Source organism: Leiobunum rupestre, chromosome 3, assembly GCF_980474605.1.
Source record: "Leiobunum rupestre chromosome 3, qqLeiRupe1.1.hap1, whole genome shotgun sequence".
Lineage (NCBI taxonomy): Eukaryota > Metazoa > Arthropoda > Arachnida > Opiliones > Sclerosomatidae > Leiobunum > Leiobunum rupestre.
Genome location: NC_143386.1, coordinates 8,557,394 through 8,578,049, shown reverse-complemented (window position 1 = coordinate 8,578,049; position 20,656 = coordinate 8,557,394). Strand labels below are relative to the sequence as shown.

Genomic DNA, 20,656 nt, shown 5'->3' with positions numbered 1-20,656 from the left:
TACAATGTTAATCTAAACATCGGAATAAAGAATAAAGGTCAACTCTTCGGCGGTTTTTGGGTGGATTGAGAAATATATACGTAATAAACGTTTGATTATTTTTAACAATCGTTATAGTTGTTTTATAAAGGGGGTCAGTGGGTTACTGAAGAGCGCCACTGTTTACTCGAAGGGCGAATTTGACGCGCCTAATTTCGCTTTAGTTGCTGGAAAAATAAACACAAATCAATAGAATATTTTCGAATATACTATAGCGCCACTTAACGGAGGTTACGGGTAACAGACTAGACGTAAAACCTTGGAAGTTTCGTCTGCTAGTTATAAGACCCGCAAATAGTGTATGGTTTATACAAATGTCGAAGCTAAGTCCTTGACCATCCTTGGAAACGTGGAAGTAACAGGGAGCTTAAACGCGTTTTGAACGGGAAGGTATATAGCGCGTTTCTACATTGCTTTGTTGACGTTTCGTGGAGCTTCTTAACCAATTTATTTTAAATGTTTCGCAAAGTTTATATTTTCTAAGGCAAGATGAAACCAACTTAGCCATCCTTACAAGTTAAATAATGGAGTTATATTTCCTTTAAGCGTAGGAGGGAATTGGGAGTAGGTAATTGGTCCCCGAGAGGTATGTTGATTCAGCGCGAGGCAAATACCCGGAGGAATTTCAAGTTCGTTTCAAGTTGAAAGGACTGTATTTCGAAATTGAAATTCAAAGCGGCGAAAGGGCAGCTCTCGCTTACTAAGAGAAAGAGATCTGACGCCAAGTTTTAACCTTTCTCTTTGACGGCATCAGCTTTGAGGGACGAAAAAGGAAACTACGTGGTCAACGGACGCTGGAATATCGACCGCTCCGGACAGTACCGAGCAGCCGGAACCGTCTTCTCGTACAGGAGACACGACCCTCGCAGGAACAGAGGAGAGAGCCTGTCCGCTCAGGGACCGCTTACCGAACCCATCCTGCTTTTGGTAAGGTCACGCTTGTAAGAACGGTTTAACATGCGAAAATAGGACAAAGTGGAAAGTTCCACGAGGAAAGGGAAAATAAGCTAAACCCTGAACAAATTTAAAGTAATTAAAACACATTTTCGCGTGTTTTACCGTTCTTTGCATTGCAGTTCATGGGTGGTTCAGATTGGTTCTTATTAACTTAACTTTTTACCATTTACCACGGTAACCCTGGGATTATCGCGGGGATGCTATTTTAGGTTAGGGAATGGATGAAAAAAGTAATTTTTAATTCGAAAAAGTTTGGAAATGTATTTTCCTTCTGTTAGCTATACTTTGGATAAGGAATGACAATTTTTGTAATAGGCAGAAATTAATGAGAATGTTTATGTCAAATGGAATGGGAATGAACAGAAATTAATGAGAATGTTTATGTCAAATGGAATGGGAATGAACAGAAATTAATGAGAATGTTTATGTCAAATGGAATGGGAAAGGGCAGAAATAGTGAAATTTATGTCAAATGGGATGGGAATAGGCAGAAATGGGAAAATTAATGACAAATGGAATGGGAATGGGCAGAAATAGTGAAATTTATGTCAAATGGAATGGGAATTGGCAGAAATTAATGAGAATGTTTATGTCAAATGGAATGGGAATGAACAGAAATTAATGATAATGTTTATGTCAAATGGAATGGGAATGGGAATGGGCAGAAATAATGAAATTTATGTCAAATGGAATGGGAATGGGAATGGGCTGCAGAAATGGGAAAATTTATGTCAAATGGGATGGGAATAGGCAGATATGGGAAAATTTATGTCAAATGGGATGGGAATAGGCAGATATGGGAAAATTAATGACAAATGGAATGGGAATGGGCAGAAATAGTGAAACTTATGTCAAATGGAATGGGAATGGGCAGAAATGGTGATATTTATGTAAAATGGGATGGGAATGGGCAGAAATGGGGAAATGTTTTATATCAAATGGAATGGGAATGGGCAGAAATGGAGAAAGTTATATCAAATGGAATGAGAATGGAAAGGAATGAGAAACTTTATGTCAAACGGAATGGAAATTGGCAGGAATGGTAAAATTTTGTCAAAACGGGATGGTAATGGATATTCTTTCAACGGAAATAGCAGGAATGATAACGTTTCTTCTTTCGTCATAGCACCCCTTACAAAAACGGCAAATTAAATTTGATTTAAAAATTATATCTAAATTGGGTAGTTCCAAATTCGACTTCGATCGAAATTTGGGTCCAAAAATGTAGTGATATTTATTCCATTTACAATGCGTATAACTTTATTCCCATTTGATCAAAATTATTTGTACCTAACAGAAATGGATCGGTCATAATTCCTGTCAAATCCATTTTCGTTAGGTTCTCTATTCTAAACACTCATTCCAACATCGATGATATTTTCTAAGAACCACTTTCGTTTTATTTTGTAATGTTTTCAAAATGTTAAATTTTTTTGGGTAAAATTCGCTTGATTTAGAAGATAGATTGTGGGCGAATGAGACAGGTGGGTTGTTATCGGCCATGCTAATCGCTCAATTAATACCGACAAGTAGTAAACGGTTAGTCTGATAACTTATTTTCCCCTTCAGCACCGCATGCATATATATGCCGTATCCCATCGTGCATCGGTAGATGGTAATTAGTATAGGCCATCGTGAACTTGGACTGCATCACGATTTTCGGCGTTGATAGTGTGCCTTCGAGGGGTAATTATTCCTCGATGGCCGCTCCTATCCACTACCGAATCGGTTAGTTTTCAACCTCAACTTCCGTGCTTTCCACATTCAGTCGGCAACAGGGTGATTGAGATACGATCGAACGCGATTAAAGTAATTGTTAAACGTTTCAGGTGATATATCAGCAACCCAATCCGGGTATCAGCTACGAATACTCGATTCCCTTGCCAAACGCCACCTTCAGACTTCCGCCAATGGGAGTCTTGCCGGGCCCGCCGATGGAACACTTAGCGCCCGAACCGACCAATCCTCAACCGCCGGACTCGCGACGTCATCACCGACGTCATCGGCCACACGCTCATAGGACGCCGCGACTGGAGCCGCCGTCCAACGAGGCTCTGTTCAACGAAGACTTCACCCCCGCCCTGTCCTTTCCGTCCGGTTTCGACCCGCCCAAACGACTCTTACCGGGAACCGGTCAAGGACCGGCCAAAAAACCGGGAAGAGGCAAAGGAAAGAAAACCTATCGTTGGCAAGTGGTCGAGGACACCTTCACGGACTGCAGCGTCACGTGCGGAAAAGGTGGGAACTAATATTGTTCCTGATAATCATCTTCGACCGTCTTCATCGTCTCAATGTTTGCAGGATTTCAAACGCAACTGGTCGTTTGCGTCAGAATCGGGGCAAATCCTAAAGAGTTAGGCCTCGGTCAGTTCCACTCAGTGGACGAGAGACACTGTCGGTCTCAACAGAAACCAGTAGCGGACCGACTGGTTTGTAATTCTAACGTCCCCTGTACGCCAGGAGCTGTTTCGTCCACGGTCAGTCGAGGACCCAAAGCGACCACTGGGTCAAGTGATAATAAAATACCCTATTCGGAAATTGGAATGGTGTGGAAACCACATCAATGGGGACCGGTTAGTATACGCTATTTGCTATAATTAGTAACTCGGTCGCAACATAATGAAACACCCAGTAGTTCCCTCCTACGAAGTGGGGTGGCGGAGTGGTTAGCACTTTCGCCTCGCAGCAAGAGGAGCCAGGTTCGATCCCAACTTGTGGCACTGGGTGAAAACTCGGAACTACTCTTTCTGCGTTGAGTTTGCAAGTTCTCTCCCTACTGGATTAAGGGGTTCTACGCAAAGAATATAAAGCCCCATGAATGGAAGGATTGATATTATTGGCCGCGTGTTTTGGTTGCGTTAGAAAGTTCCGGCAGAGCAAATCAGAGTAACCGGAAATGGTTACCGCAACCCGGTCTATCTTTAAAAACGAGAGGCGCAAAAGCTCCACTAAACGGAGCTACACCTTCCATTCCTGGGGCTTTATATTCTTTGTTCTACGGTTTCCCCTTCCATACGGGAGCTGTTGGCTCTTGTGGCATGAAGGGCTTTCGACCACCCTCATACACATTGTAACCGGGCCACCTGAATTAATGGCATTAAAAGTCGCTTGACGATTTAGGCCTAAGGTGGTGGCATGTGTATTATCCTAGCTGATTATTATTATTATTCTTTCGACATTTAATTTCATATCTCCCATTACAAAATGTATAAACTTCTCAATAACACAAAGGACTAACATGTTTTAAATCTTTTATTTAAGAAGGTTTATATTTCCAGTTACGCTGTCGATACACAGTGAAACACCCCCTGTACTCCATATTCTTTTGACATTTCATACATGAGACATCTCCCACAACAAACTATAATATAACTTCTGATTTCTGAATAACACAAAAGCTTATTAAGTTCTAAAGCTTTTATTTAATAAAATTGATATTTTCATTTAGCCCAAGTTGTTCCCCCGAAGGTAGCGTTTCCATTAGTAAAATTCCTAAAAAATAAATATTAAAATCAAATTAATAAGAAACATAATACAAATAAGTATGACAATTATCAAGAATTATCACCGAACTTTTTTCTGGGTTATTCTAGCACAAAACCCTTTAGTATTTTAATATATCAAAAGTGAAAAATAGTATTACCATAAGTGTATAATATTGTAACTTAAGTGTGACATTTCCTATTCTTCACATGCAAAAGTTTTACTGAGAGCTATTCACAAGACAGACTGTATTACGGGCTTCGTCACCGTTTCGCGTCCGCTTGCTCCCTGGTCACACGTAGCCTTTGACAGCGCCTCGCTTGGGGTTGATTTTCTTCTTGTGATGACGTCACTCCGTTTTTAGCTCTCAGTAAAATATTCCCCAAAGTGACAAACTTATGGAACAATATTATAGACTTATGGTATTACCAAGTAAGAGCTAGGTGAGCGGACATGTCAGTGTCAAAAAAGAGATACGGCTGGAAAATACGTATTAAAACAATAGGAAATTTCATCTTTATTTTAAAACGATTTTAATTTTACATTTTTCAGTGTTCAGCGAGTTGTGGAACGGGAGTGCGAACGCGGCTGGTAATCTGCGTGGACCTTTCACCCTTAACGTCCAGAAGCGCCCCGGACGGACGCTGCGACCAGCTGCATAAGCCGGCTGACAGCGAGCCGTGCTACGCAGCCCCTTGCGACCCGACTTGGCTGGTATCCTCCTGGGACGTACAGGTAAGCCCACCTTTCAACTCGTTCGCGGCTCGGGGAAAAAACCGCTATTCATAACCTTATCAAACAAAAAGGAATTCGAATCTTTTTGTCGGAATCTAGGGCATCCGCTTTTAAACGCCAGTTTAACGTCAGACGTTCGCCGCTACTCCCTATCAAACGCGGTACCGCCTTTCTTATACGTTTCCTCTTCCTGTTACAAAGCTGCGGCGTTATTGAAAACGGAGAGATTTAAATCTAAAGGTTCCGAGTTTCAGTTAAAAGATATGTTATTTCAACCTTAACCCTAAGCTTTCCCTTTTTTTTTCTCGAAACGAGAAAGAAAATATAATTAGTTAGTCATTAAATAATCATTTGGCTAGTTCGGAAAGGGAAAATAGAAGGTTTTCACCGCCAAAAGCCCCTCTTTACCCAAATTAACTGGAAATGGGGCATCTGATTGTCCTCAAAATGAGCAAAAAACACACGAGCCATCTTTTTCGGGGTGTCTTTTTTGTTTCGCCATGCCCGCTAACGAGAAATAAGAGCGCGTGAAAGATGAACGTTCCAGAGAAAAGAAGCTCGAGAGGAAAAAGGAGGATGAGGAGAAGAGCGTTGGCTTTAATTTGGCTCGTCTCCCGGAGCAACGAGAAAGCCAGAGAGAAGAGTTATTTCAAACGAAAAATCATTGAAATAATATTAAGAAAAACAACGATTTTCCGGTGCATGTTTTTCGCTTTGATTGCTTCGAAAAACAAACGCCCTCCGCCGCTTTGCTATTTTTAAATTTAAGTACAGGCAGGAGTACATGAGCGCGCCACTTTCGCGCGTTCAATTTTCACTGAGGAGCCATTTCAAGAATGACCACATATTTTCGGTGATCTTCAGACTTAAGTCGTTATGTTTAATACGCGCTATTTGCCTCGTCGGAATGGTGAACGCGCGTGCGAAATTGCGTATTTTTATCGTTAGAGGCGCTTATCTCTTTGCGTATGACGTCAATTCCACATCATTCCACACAATGCTATCACGAGTGCGTCAAAACGGTAAGATTTCTCGCGAGAGTTTTATTTTAAAAGCATAGTCAGAACGCGCAAATTCTTAACAATCTTACAAGAAACCCCCAAGACATATCTAACTAATTTGACGCGCCCTAGTAATTTTTTCGACTTGCTGACACACTTATGGAATGTAATTATAAACTTATGGTACAGGGTGATTCTGTTAATGTTAAAAAAAAATTCCATTTCGGTTTATGTTTAAAATAACCCTTTAAATTAAAGTGGTATTAAACAAAGAGTGGTTTTTAAGTTAATTAAAATTTTATATTAATATTTAAAGTTAATTCGGAAATATAAAATTAAAGTAGGTTCACCATAATTATTTTAATATGCAGGGTGTTTCAAAAGGTTATGCAAAAATTTTAAAGAGTTGTAGGGGTTGAGTTGAGAAGTATGCCTGTTTTTTCCCCATTTTCCTACGATGAGTTAAAAGAGCGCCAGAGAGCTTCCAAGTGTGTCCTACTAGCCCCTGGAAGTAGACTGCAACAAGCGCAAAACCAAGCAAACACTGTTAAAGTTTACTTTTTTACGCTGCTTACCTCGATTTGTTTACAAAGTCCTTTTTTACCTATCACACGAATACTAACCGTAATGTTCGCATTTCCCTGCTGCTTGGTTTTGCGCTTGTTGCAGCTTATTTCCAGGGGCTAGTAGGCCACACTTTGAAGCTCTCTGGCGCTCTTTTAACTCATCGTAGGACAGGAGCGGATCCAGGCCATCAAGTAAGGAGGGGCGATCATGGGCATTCAAAAGTCGTCTGCTATTTCTTAACAATTTTAGTTGGCAGGTATTAAAGTAGATGGCGCTATCGTTTCTAAGCTCGAAGCCTATATGGATCGTGAAAATGTAACGTGAAGCTCTCATTTTCGTTAGCTTAAACGAAGTACTTTCTACAACTAGAATTTGTGTTATAAATTGTCTTTCACCAAATAAATATATTTCAATAACTTCAAAAATTGTTATGTTTTTTCAAGAATTCTAAGGGGGGGGCGATCGCCCCCATCGCCCCCCCTATGGATCCGCCCCTGTCGTAGGAAACTTTTAACTGGGCACCACCTTTTCAAACACCCTGTATATACAGGGGTTACAATATGTCGAGGAACACCTTGAAATCAGGGAATCCTTACAATATTTCTAAAATGTCACGTAATTAAAAATTATTGTAAATTTTATGAAGGTGATCTTCAAAACTAAGGTTTGTAAACGTATAATTCTGTAAACATGATAACTTTTATATTGAAATATCAGTACTTTTGATAACCGTAAAAGTTATAAATGAAAAAATTGTGGCAATCCTTACTTAAACGACTAATTTCAATTAATTTTTAGATTAGTAAATATTGAAATATTAAATATTAGATGTATTGGATTTTAAGTAAATATTTAACAGGAAGAGTTGAAAATTTTGCGATATATTTTTCCCGAATTTGAACCAAATTTCTTTTTGTCTTTAATAGTGTGGTGAATCCTGCGGTCCAGACACGATTCGTAGACGCCGGGTCATTTGCTCTGACCAATTACCCCGAGACGGTGACCCTCTGGACAGTCCCAAAAAGAGCAGGTCGTACTATGACGACGTTCTGGGAAATTTTGGCAAATGCGATGGCCGAACCCGACCGTCTTCCGAAGAATCCTGCCATTCCGTGCTCAGGAGCAGAGGAGTCGACTGCAGCCACATGGGACAGTGGATGTCAGGAGTTTGGAGTCAGGTTAGATCCAGATAGACTTTCCCCTCGTTATATATGAATATAATATAATCAGTGTTGAACCCAAAAATTAATTAAAGTGGGCGCTAGAGGCTTATCGAAGGCTTGTATGAAAATTAATAAGTAAAAAAAAGGAAAGACGTATGTCCTATTATATATTTTATTAAATCAATATATTATATTTTACACATTACATTAAATTGATATATTATATATTACATTAAATTGATATATTATATGTTACATATATATATATATATTACATATATTTTACATTAAAGTAAATTAATATATCACATATTACACTAAATTAATAAATCACATAATACATTAAATTAATAAATTATATAATACATTAAATTAATATATCACATATTACATTAAATTAATATGTCACATATTACACTAAATTAATAAATTATATAATGCACTAAATTAATATATCACATATTACACTAACTTAATATATCACATATTACACTAAATTAATATATCATATATTACACTAAATTAATATATCACATATTACACTAAATTAATATATCACATAGTACACTAAATTAATATATCACATATTACACTAAATTAATATATCACATATTACACTAAATTAATATATCACATATTACACTAAATTAATATATCACATATTACACTAAATTAATATATCACATATTACACTAAATTAATATATCACATATTACACTAAATTAATATATCACATATTACACTAAAAACATAAATTATGTAATATATTATATTAATATATCACATATTATACTAATTAATATATTATTTATTACATTAAATTAATATATCACATATTATACTAAATTAATATATATATTTTATATTAAATTAATATATATATTATATTAAATTAATATGTATGCATGTTATATTAAATTAATGTATATGTTATGTTATATTAAATTCATATATATGTTTTATTAAATTGATATATCACATATTATACTAAATTGTATATTACATTACATTACATTGATATATCACATATTATACTAAATTGTATATTACATTACATTACATTGATATATCACATATTATACTAAATTGTATATTACATTACATTACATTGATATATCACATATTATACTAAATTGTATATTACATTACATTACATTAATATATTAAATATTATATTAAATAAATATGAATATTGTATATATATTTGATCACAGTGTTCGAGTACTTGCGGCGTGCCGGGTTGGCAGACCAGGTCGGTCGTGTGTCTAGTCCAGCAACAAGTGGCCAACAGGGACAGCTGCGGTGGTCAAGAGGAGCCGCTAAGCCGGCAGCCGTGCAGCCCGGGCATAGCCTGCGAGCCCGACGTCAATCAGATCGACGAGAACGAGATTCCAGGGGTTTGGTTCACCTCCCAATGGAAAAATGTACGCTAATTCGTTAATTAGACACTAACGAATGTTTAATTAACTACCCGCATAGATTAACACCTTCGGTAATGAGTGGGGCGGGGCTTTGCTACTGACGAAAGGGGGCGTGGACGAGTCGCTTCTAGACGCCATGCGAAGGTTTATTTGCCTAATTTGAATACCAATCCGACGAATACAAAATATTTTACCGTCACTCTTAAATTTGACTAATTTATGCTTAATGATGTTCACAGGGAACTTAGTCTAAGTCCCGCCTCTAAATACCTAATTAGGGTTTATCATGCTAATTACGGGATTACTTATAATAAAAACATGAGTAACTTAATAAACATATGTATGACCCAACGATGGCACGTTTTGGAAGAGTAATTACCCTCAAGTCAATGCGATGGATATAAATACGCCATTGTAGGTTTATTTAGCTAATTTGAATACCAATCCGACAAATAGAAATTACTTTTTCGTCACTCTTAAATTTGAATAATTTATTTTTAATGATGTTCGCGGGGAAGTGAGTCAAAGTCAGACTTCTAAATACCTCATTCAAATACTATTTATAATTAGTAAAATCCCTCAGTGATATAATACACAATTATACGATTTTTGTTTTCGTTGGCAAAATTACTTCCAAGAGCGACAGTCTGAAATTCTTAAAATAACTATATTCAGAAATGAAGGTGATGTTTGTAACAGTCACTTTATGTCTCGATTTCATAATTGATAATTATATTTGCAAAGTGTGAAAACGTTTAAATTTTAAATCTTGGTTACACCGTTATTTGTCACTTGCAAAGACTATTAATAACTTAGAAGATATTTCTCAGCCTTTAGCCTCATATGAGGGAGGCGGAGTGGTTAGCACTTTGGCCTCGCAACAAGAGGAAACGGGTTCGATCCGGCTTGTGGCACTAGGTGATAACTCAAAACCCCTTAACTTGCCGATGTTAACGGTAATAATGAGTATGGGGAGCTTTTGGCTTGCCACCACCCTGCTACGCATTGTAACCCGGCCACCTGAATTAAAAGGCATTAAAAGAAGCTAGATGATTTGGGCCTAAGGTGGTGCCTAGCTGATTATAAATGATCAGGAAACTATAGAGGTATACACTTGCAATGTCTAAGGTGAGAAAAAGGCGGGGCTTAACTACGTCAAGTGTAAGACGTAACACGACATTTCAAATTCATTAGCTCGAGGTTTGACGCGAAAAGAACAATGGATTTAAAAACCTCAATTTTTTATCGTACTTAATATTTTAAAGTAATTATAATGTTTTTCGCGAAAGAAGTGTATTGATACCTAATTTCAGGTATTTGTATGGTTATAAAAGAGATAATCAGGTAAGCTAATAATATAATAACCATGACTAGGCTTAATGACGAGTTTTCGTCGAATGAGGGTAGCGAGGCGCGAGAGTTTTTCTCGTGAGTTTTCCCGCTTTAAGACACGCCCATTTCTACGAGCTTCATCACGGCCATATAAAAATCTTCCTTAGACATTCCAAGTGTATAATTATATAGTTTCCTGATATGATGTTTATGGTCAATGGTGAAACCACAGCACAGAATATAATTTAAAAAAAAACATTCGGTGAACAGAAGTGTCATATTTATGTTACTCTATAAGTATTATATTACTTATAACTATTATAATTTCTATAGTGTTCCAATCCGTGCGGAGGGACCCAAGACCGGGATGTCATATGCTTAAGTCCCGACGGAAGGACCGTGGTCTACAACTGTCCTTTCGACGACAGACCGCAGCACCGCCGTAGTTGCAACGCGGACGAAGAAGATGGCGGCAGAAGATGTAATTATTTTTTAATAACTAATTAAAGTAATGAAACTTACGTTTCCTTATTCTCTAACGCAGGTGATGAGGTGTTATGCGTTGATAAAGAGCCGCATTGCCACTTGGTGGCGCGAGCGCGCCTGTGTCACTATGAACACTACAAAACGCGTTGTTGTCAATCGTGCGAAATTATGAACAATAACAAGAAATCTATTTCTTGAGAAAAATACGTGAAGAAAATGATAAAAGATGAACTTAATTAATATAAATATTTACCTTAATTATTATTATAAAAATAATACCAGCTATTATAGGGCAATTTAATGTTGTTGGTGCGTAGTTTACGTTAAGAAGGTTTTTAAATAAAAAAATATGATAAAATTCGGTGTGACATACGATACAAATTATTCGCGATACATATCCCAATGGGGTACCTATCTGACAAACGTAATGAATGGGTGTGGGAAGTTTTGACCTTGGCAGAATCGACACGCGCGTTCGGGGAATAGTAAATTTGACCTTGAGATTGACAGCTTCTCCCAGAGTTTCCCCATTGAATGATCGATGTAATTACGAGCAACCGCCCACTCCCCGATACACCGATATACATACTAAAACAAATAATCTCTTACTTGGCCAATATCATCCGCTGGTGGCGTTGTAAATCGTCACTGGGGTAATCCTACGCGAGACAGTCCGTTGTCTGATAATGGTCTTTTACGCAGAACCTCCAAATAATTCACCAGCGTCGCTTTGGGGCCGCCTTTTTTCTTACCATCCGTCGATTCGTTATTCAAAGCACTACTTAGGAATAATTTTAATGTATTATTGTAGCCAGTTTATTGAGACCACCCGCCTCTGTCAATGGAGGAAATGTAAGGAGTCGTTTTGTAAAACAATTTTCGTTCTAATAACAAATTTGGCGCGATTCTGGTAGACATTCAAGGCAGTGGCGGATACAGAAAAAACACAAAGTGGGAGGGGGGCGCTAAAATACCTATGAGCTATGAGTGTAATAACAAATCATCAAATCACATGCAAAATTTAAGAGACAAGGGGGGGGAGCGCCCCCTCGCCCCCCATATGTATCCGCCACTGCTTAAAGGGGGTTTCCGCATGTGATGACGTCAAAGCGAGCCTTAAAGCAGCCACTAATTCAGCGGTTCCCAATTTTGTTTTGCTATGGAACCCTAAATTATCCACCTAATTCTGGCGGAACCCCAAATCATTGATTTTTATTTATCACAAACAAAAATGGCTGCGCTGCGAATTCTTGGAACCCCTGTGACCTTGCACGGAACCTCATGGTTCCGCGGAACACCTTTTGAGAACCTCTGCACTAATGACATGATTTTTTTAAGCAGCCACCTACTTGATGGCGCCACTAACAAGTAAGTACTAGAGGTTTAAGCTATTTCCGCTAATGGGTAAGAAGATGAAAGTTTATTGCCCTTTGCCCTTCTTTCTAAAGGTCAATGAAAAAGCGTGAACTTTCACCCGCTTTCCCATTGGTGGAAATAGCTAAAGCCCCCTAGTACTTACTCGTTAATGGAGCTATCTAATCAGTGGCTGCTCTTTAAAAAATCCACTTTCCAGCTAGCATCACTGTGGACGCTTTTAAAATAGTTTTACCACTCCTGACCTTTTCGTGCGTAGGTGTGTGTTATGTCACACCAAGAACGCATAGAGGTACTAAGAACTATGAATGATAGTATTGTCCCCTGCTGCCATGATCTTATACTTTCAGAAGCAGTCTAAGCAGTCGACGGTTCTCTCTTTATGTAAAAATCCATTACACCAAGGCCCAAGTTAGGCTTAAGCCATCGCCAAAGTATAACTTCATGGCGCCAAATTTTAAGTCTTTCATAGTTCTTAGTACCTCTATGCGTTCTTGGTCACACTAATTCATGACTAATGAATACAGGACTTTTCGGTGCCAATAAATTTCTTTACGTCTCTCTATCGGAAACAATACACATAACCAAGAACAGATCGAAGCAGTGAGAACCAATACATGTAGGTATTCTTTCGTTTCCATGATACACTCGTTTTCGAATTTTGTGGGCGAAGCTTGTTTGAGCAATATGTCCTAGTCGCCATCTGTTGGTCAATAATACTACGAATTCTACAAACAATCGTCCGTTATAAATTAATATAATTTAATTATTAATTAATAAATATATTAATGATTACTAGAATTTTATAGCAATATTTATTTTATATTTTTTAGTAATATATATTTTTAGTTTTTTAGTAATAAATATTTTATAAATTTTTAGTAATAAATATTTCATAAATTTTTAGTAATAAATATTTTATAAATTTTTAGTAATAAATATTTTATAAGTTTTTAGTAATAAATATTTTATAATTTTTTTGTAATATATATTTATAATATAATAGTAATCCAATTAATATTAATTTTTGTAATATTTTTAATTAAAAATTATAATAGTAATCTAATTAATATTATATTTTTTGTATTATTTTTAATTAAAAATTATAATAGTAATCTAATTAATATTAATTTTTTGTATTACTTTTAATTAAAAATTATAATAGTAAGGAAATTAATATTAATTATTTGTATTATTTTTAATTAAAAACTATAATAGTAATATAATTAATATTAATTATTTGTATTATTTTTAATTAAAAACTATAATAGTAATCTAATTAATATTAACTATTTGTATTATTTTTAATTAAAAATTATAATAGTAATCTAATTAATATTAACTATTTGTATTATTTTTAATTAAAAATTATAAAAGTAATCTAATTAATATTAACTATTTGTATTATTTTTAATTAAAAATTATAATTGTAATCTAATTAATATTAATTATTTGTATTATTTTTAATTAAAAATTATAATAGTAATCTAATTAATATTAATTATTGGTATTATTTTTAATTTAAAATTATAATAGTAATCTAATTAATATTAATTATTGGTATTATTTTTAATTTAAAATTATAATAGTAATCTAATTAATATTAATTATTTGTAATATTTAAAATTGTAAAAAGGCATTTACAGAAGGCGCCACGAAATGTTTAGTAGGTGAGTCTTGAATAATAAGTAATAGATCACGCCACGACACCCAATACTATGTTTCTTTGTTCTCTGTTGCTTCGATCAGTTCTTAACATTACCGTAATTTCGCATGTGCGAAAGTACCCCAAGCAACCACTTTAAATATGACGTAAGCTAAAAAACCTTACGAGTATTAGTAAGGTGTTAAAAAATATACTTAAAATGTAGGATTTTGTTAACACAATCCCCCCATGGAATACCTTAGCACATTCTTGGAGACTGTGGTGCCAGGCGTACGATAATTATCGTACACGTCGATAATTTAGATATAATTTTTGGAACGTACGATATTTTCATCGGCGTACTATATAGTACTCATTTTTCGATAATTCAGCTCACGCGTACGATAATGTACGATAATTTTTAAATTGGCTGAAAATATGACCTTTAAACACAAGTTTTTAAATCCATCGAACTTTAAGTGTTATTAAAAAGTTTGACTTGACAAATTTAACGTCACTATTTCACACAAAATTGAAATTTACCACCAGTTTTCGGGCGCACGATAATTTTTTTTTAAATCGATAATTTTTTGGCTCTGGTACGATAATTTTAGTTTTAGAAACTGACAACGCTGTATGGAGATAAAATACGGAGTTATGTTGCTAAAGCAGCTAAACAACTTTAACGCGTCACCGTGATAGCAGCGGACTTAAAAGGGGGTAAGCACCGGATCTTTTATAACACGTGATGAAGTCAAAAATATAAAACCAGCTTTGACGTCATTGCTTTGTTTCACTCCAGATTTCAACACCCTTTTTCTTCAGTTGCCACTCCCCTGCTGGCATCACGATGACGTTTTAAAAAAGTGTGTAACAGCACGACTCCTTACCATTTCTCCATCGTATATAGTTATGCATTTTTTAGCCGGTAGAGGGATATAGTAATAAACGTTTACAGGTTTGGGGAAAAGGTATTAAAGGCCCTATAAACCTCGTAGACACTTAAAATAATAAGCAAGTTTCAATAATATTTAACACATGCGAAGTTAGACGAAAAGCAGACTATTATTCTTTGACGTCATACCTCAGCGTGACCTCGGTGACCTCGGTGACCTATGACGTCAGCTTAGTCTTCCCTTTGTTATGACAAGTGCAATCCTAATAGTTATTTTTAAAGCCGATAGATGGCGATGCGGTTATTGAAACTGGCTTATTATCCCGATTATGAAGTTAACACATCCGCCGCGAACGAACTTGGCGCTGTGTGTAACTTCCAGACAATGATGGCCAGAAATATCACTCACCAGCTAATAGGCGAAACTATAAAGTAAATTTGGTCATAAACAACTGGTTAAAATGGGAAATCAAAATCACGTGACTTTCATATCACAGCCAACTTCGATTCGGTAACTCCTGTTCGTAGTTGGCCGTGCGACGGAAAATAAAAATATATTCCTTCCAGATACAGCTAATTAATTTTAACCTGTATATTACAAGATGTTTTAAATAATAATAATAATAATTTAAATTAGATAATTTAGATTTTATTAATCAAAATTTAAACCACCATTAGCAAAATAAAATGAATAATGGTGCGTATTTCTTAGGATAGATGGCGCTTCAGTTCTCCATAAAGTCACGTGACTACCATCTTTTCAGCCCCCCTGGACTTTATAGTTTCGCATATTTTTACTTGAGACCAAGTCCTGTTGAAAATTAAAACGCTTTCAAAATAAAAACTAACATTTTGTTCGGCAAAACACTGACAAATTAATTAATCGATCTATAAATATGACCAAAAGTTAATCAAGTCATTAACTTTTGATTTGACTATTATAAACACTCGCTTCATTTGTGACGGTAATTATTTGGAAATTTGAAATCAAAACCGAATTTTTGGTGGAATTTATCGCTATCGTGGTGCGAACAAAACGTCTTATAGAATACCAATACTAGCTTGTCCTCAGTAAAAGTCTTTCGTCTATGTATACAAGGTTTATATGGTCTGCTTAAGTGTCAAAAGATATATATTTAGCGGTTTCTCACCGGGGAATATCAGCAACGACGAAAAAGGGAAAGTCTGGGAAAATCAGGCAAATTAGAGAATGAAATTCTTTGGCTGACAAACCTAAATAATAAATCAAATAAATGTGCTGGTCAATTAGTCAAGAATGGAAAAATACACCACACAAAAACTATAACAGATGAGCTTACAAAATCATATCAAGAACAGATTCTTTGGGAGAATTACTATGTGGAGACGAACGATGGGCATTACGGGGCATTATTGTTTAATTTTGATTTGGTTTAGGGGGCGGGAGCTTACTGTTAGAGCAGAAGGTGGATTGGGAACAATGCTAAGAATGGTCTCAACACGGAACCAATTAACTTAGGGACCTTTCGCTCAGTGGCATAGCCGGGGGGGGGGCACAGTGGGCACATGCCCCCCCCCCGAAACGTATTGTCGTGCGTACAAATATTTTTTTTTTTCCTTTTTAATCAATGGTGTGCCCCCCCCGAAACAAAATCCTGGCTACGCCACTGCTTTCGCTCTGCCGAAAAAAGGAAAATAACCGTTCCCCACGCCACCTCTCGGAGAAAAGTGGCTAAACGGAAATTGTAGAATTTGTTTGGACAAACAAATGAGATAGAATAAATAGAGATCCAAATCCTCCTTCCAGTACCTACCGTTTCATGGGACAGTATTTGTTGAGTTGGAGAGTTAGGCCTAGGAAATAAACTTAATCAAATCGTGCTGGCGCCATCTATCGTGTTGTTGGAAAACTAAACCTTAACATATTTTGCAAGAGTGTCTGCTTATAGAAACAGATGGCGCCAACACGATTGGATAGGGTTGAAACTTAAGCCTAAATCTCCGACTAAAATAAAACGTGTCCCGCGAATCCCAGATTTGTTTTGATCTCTATTTATTCTACCTCATTGGGACAAACAAATACTCGTGCGAATTCGCGGCGTCGTGCAGCGTGTTTTAATTTTAGGCCTAGGTTTAAAATGTCTGCTACAAGTAAGAGAAATGTGATAAGGATTAGGAAACTAGACCATTAATTTTAAAGGGAATATAACCTCAGGTATTTGGTGTGGAACACCAACGTTTGTAGCTCTGGCCGCTCTTGCCTTTGGCTTTAGAAATGTTTGGCGCCACTGTACGGGAAATTTGAAAAATTGAAGGATATTGTATTAATAACTTGTCAATTTCATAAAGTTATTAGTCAAATAAATTACCAAAGTAATTAAACTAAATAATGATAAGAAGGAAAATCAGTTAATACTATTAAAAACCATTTAATTCTGAGCTTGAATCGATGAGTGAAATTCGAATAAAACGACCGTTTAAACATATAGCGTACGATAGTAGATACTTGGAGGAATAAAACAAGTATACAGGAGTTGCGGAGAGCTGCGAAATCGGTTACGTCAGTGACCGTGAACTCAAGCGAGACGGAGGGGTTCAAACGCGACTAGCGCCAACTGCATACGGAATTTTGCAACTATTATCATTTTATAGCATTGTTTTCACGTCGTCTGGTTTGTTTTGAAACATTTCTAAATTCTTTGCGCCTTTTTCCAAAATGACTCGTATTTGTTTGGAGGAATAAAACAAACCAGACGACGCGAAAACAATGATATAAAACGATAATAGTTGCAGAATTCCGTATGCAGTTGGCGCTAGTCGCGTTTGAACCCCTCCGTCTCGCGCGAGTTCACGGTCACTGACGAAACCGATTTCGCAGCTCTCCGCAACTCCTGTATACTTGTTTTATTCCTCCAAGGTAGATAGATCACATCATATTGTCAAGACCCGTAGCGCAATAGATATACGACAGGTGGCGCTGAAATCTATTTCCGTTTGTACCAAAAATGGGGGAGGAACTGGGGGAAGATAAAATAATAATTCGAAACACCAAAAGTAAATAGGGGGAGAAAGTCTATCACTGCCTTCAGATTTTACCTTCCACAATGCTTGACACCCTTTTTAAATAGCTAGTGATCACGTGATATTTCTAACCAATAAGGATAGCACATTACGCGCGAAGTAGTGCATTTGTGGTATTCCGGTCCGCGCTCATGATGAAAATTTTGAATTTTATTCCCTGACAACCATGTCACCGCCTCGCGATTTCAAATAGTCTCTCTGTCAAATTCTGACCATTATTTCCTTCGATAACGGTTGATTTTAATTAAAAATTGCTATATCAATTGTAAAATAAACAAAAAATGCTCGTAGCTATATCTATTATTTCAGTTAAACTTGCAAATTGTTAGGCCTTAACATCGTAGATATACCAATTAGTCCCGATCTCTGCTCTTAGATGGCGCCACGCTCTCCACGATTTAAGTGAGCGTTTTTCTAGTTACGGTTTATTTCTTTTCAAAAGTCGTGTCATTATTTTTAAAATGTCGCATTTTAGTTTCTATCATATATCTACTTTATTTAGGTACTAAATTACCCAAATTATCGAAAGCAAAAGTTTAATATTCACGTATTTTATAGAGAACTATTTTTCATCGTGGCGGAGTACAACCGATACCTTTGTGTCCCTGTAAGGAGGCGAGGGGGAAGTCATTTCCAAAGCCCAAAAATTTTACTCCTCAAATAGTTGTGCGGCTGGACCCAAGTGCCAGACTTTCTCCCCCCTATTTACTTTTCGAAACACCGGATGATGCCGCGTATTGTACGGACGGGGCCGGATTACCCAATAGGCCGACTAGGCCTGGGCCTAGGGCACCAACCCTAAGCGGCACCAGGAGGTTTAAATTTTTTTTCTTCGGAGTAATTTTAGTAAATGCGACCATATTTTTCGATACCATGTAAAGCAATCATTTATTAACGTCACTAAAATATCCGCAAAGTCTACAGTTAAATTGTATTTTCCATTAAGCAGGCCTCCTTTATTCTACCTGGCTTCCGCCTTGCTCTCCGGCGACACTCTTTCCTCCCGTCATCAGTGAAGGATTGGAACGCTCTCCCTGATTTCTTGAAGAGCACTCCCAACCCCAAGTGCTTCAGAAAAGCACTTACTACCTACCTTGAACTGCAGGCCTGATTCCAGGCTCTAGTCTCGACGTGATGGGTCTTCGACCTTTTGTTGGGCTACTTCGAACTAAAGAACTAAACTATAAATTTCGGGAGCGCCTAGCTCGCTTCGCTCGCCACTGAAAGGGGCACCAAAATTAGCTTGGGCCTAGGACACCGCAAGGTCTTAATCGGGCCCTGTGTACTGTACGGGTTGTTATTGAAGTGAAGCGTCCCTAGGTTAGTTGGTTCCATGGTCTCAACGTAGTAATTCTCCTAAGTACTGGCACAAATCCATTTTTCAAATTAAAAGTACTTTAGTTTTTGACCTACCAGTTTGATCTAAAATTGGCTGGAATGACCTGACTAGGATATCCATCGAACAATCCCAGTTGAATTTAGTTGCCGTAATGAACCTATACTCTCTAAATAGAACGTGTGATCCTTGTTTGACATTCCTAAAACTAATTAAAATAAAACATTGTTAGACTTCATAGTTCCAGTAGCCACCACTTTCTTATTTTTGTTTCTTATCATGTAATACAATTCTTAATCACACCAGGAAGTTATATATGTATACACTTGGAATTTCTAAGCCTTCTAAGGGAGAGTGTAGTGACCCTGGTGATTGTCATAGAAACGGGCGTGATTTACAGCCGAGATTTTTGCTCACGACATGGCAAAAAATAATAAATCTTTGGGTTTATTTTTTTTCTTATTGCCTGGTTTAAACTGCCCCCCCCCCCCCTAATTTCTCAAACGTTCATACACAACTGAATTCTGGCAATCAACTCCTTAAAGAGCATAAATTATTGATTTCACTACACACAGGTATAAAATAGTGAGAAGCGAGTCCCTCTGGATTAATGGTCCACGAACAAAACTTAAATCAGTTTTATTTAGCGACGCTTCTGCCATCTAACGAAATAAAACTGAGGCTATAGACTTTCCGCGATGTTCCGTATGGTAGCGACACCTACCGGTTAAAATTAATCTTAATAAAATGAAATTTAACTTACTATTCCCTCAAAAACTTTGCTGGTTTAATTTTATGATTGCTTTGTTGGTAAATTAGAAATTGACTGATGGCATCTTCCAGATAGACCATAAGCTGGTGGGTTTCTAATAAATTATTAATTTCAAATTCATTCTAAAGGTAAATTAATCCGAGAAAATATTTAAATAACCAAGTTAAAAATAACGCACCTAAATATCTTTTATTCGTTTCGGACAATATTAAACCGTTCATATTTAGATATATATTTTCAATGGAGAAACTGTGTTACGTTGCCTTGGTAACGATCCCCAGGAAAAACGTCGCGTCAGAGAACCCGCCCAGACTCTGACTCCAATCAATAAATGAAATCCACGCCCCACGAGGAAAAACAACAGGCGGGCTAAAAATATCTCCCAAAACG

The 20,656-nt window shown here is 36.8% G+C and overlaps 2 protein-coding genes across 3 annotated transcripts in view; one reads left to right on the top strand and one right to left on the bottom strand.

Annotated features, from left to right (window-relative positions):
* LOC149949391 (ADAMTS-like protein 4) overlaps positions 1-11,511 on the top strand; it is a 29,446-nt gene extending 17,935 nt beyond the window's left edge. Inside the window, exons 3-10 of the mRNA XM_090169198.1 lie at positions 794-966; positions 2,826-3,234; positions 3,298-3,569; positions 5,032-5,214; positions 7,709-7,960; positions 9,160-9,369; positions 11,032-11,179; positions 11,243-11,511. Of these exons, the coding sequence (XP_090025324.1) occupies positions 794-966; positions 2,826-3,234; positions 3,298-3,569; positions 5,032-5,214; positions 7,709-7,960; positions 9,160-9,369; positions 11,032-11,179; positions 11,243-11,382 (1,787 nt within the window). The 3' untranslated portion in view covers positions 11,383-11,511. The remainder of the gene's footprint in view (positions 1-793; positions 967-2,825; positions 3,235-3,297; positions 3,570-5,031; positions 5,215-7,708; positions 7,961-9,159; positions 9,370-11,031; positions 11,180-11,242) is intronic.
* On the bottom strand, positions 4,329-20,539 carry LOC149949390 (centriolar satellite-associated tubulin polyglutamylase complex regulator 1-like). 2 transcript variants are annotated; one of them, XM_090169199.1, is made up of 6 exons: positions 20,445-20,539; positions 20,258-20,360; positions 19,572-19,702; positions 16,250-16,331; positions 11,794-11,965; positions 4,329-4,488 (listed from the first exon to the last, which is right to left on the bottom strand). In XM_090169199.1, exons 1-5 carry the CDS (start codon positions 20,485-20,487, stop codon positions 11,830-11,832), a joined length of 495 nt encoding a protein of 164 aa, XP_090025325.1. In that variant the 5' UTR covers positions 20,488-20,539; the 3' UTR covers positions 4,329-4,488; positions 11,794-11,829. The 2 variants fall into 2 exon arrangements, with proteins under 2 accessions (XP_090025325.1, XP_090025326.1); XM_090169200.1 differs by having other exon boundaries at positions 11,794-11,962.
* Positions 20,540-20,656: the final 117 nt, after the last annotated feature.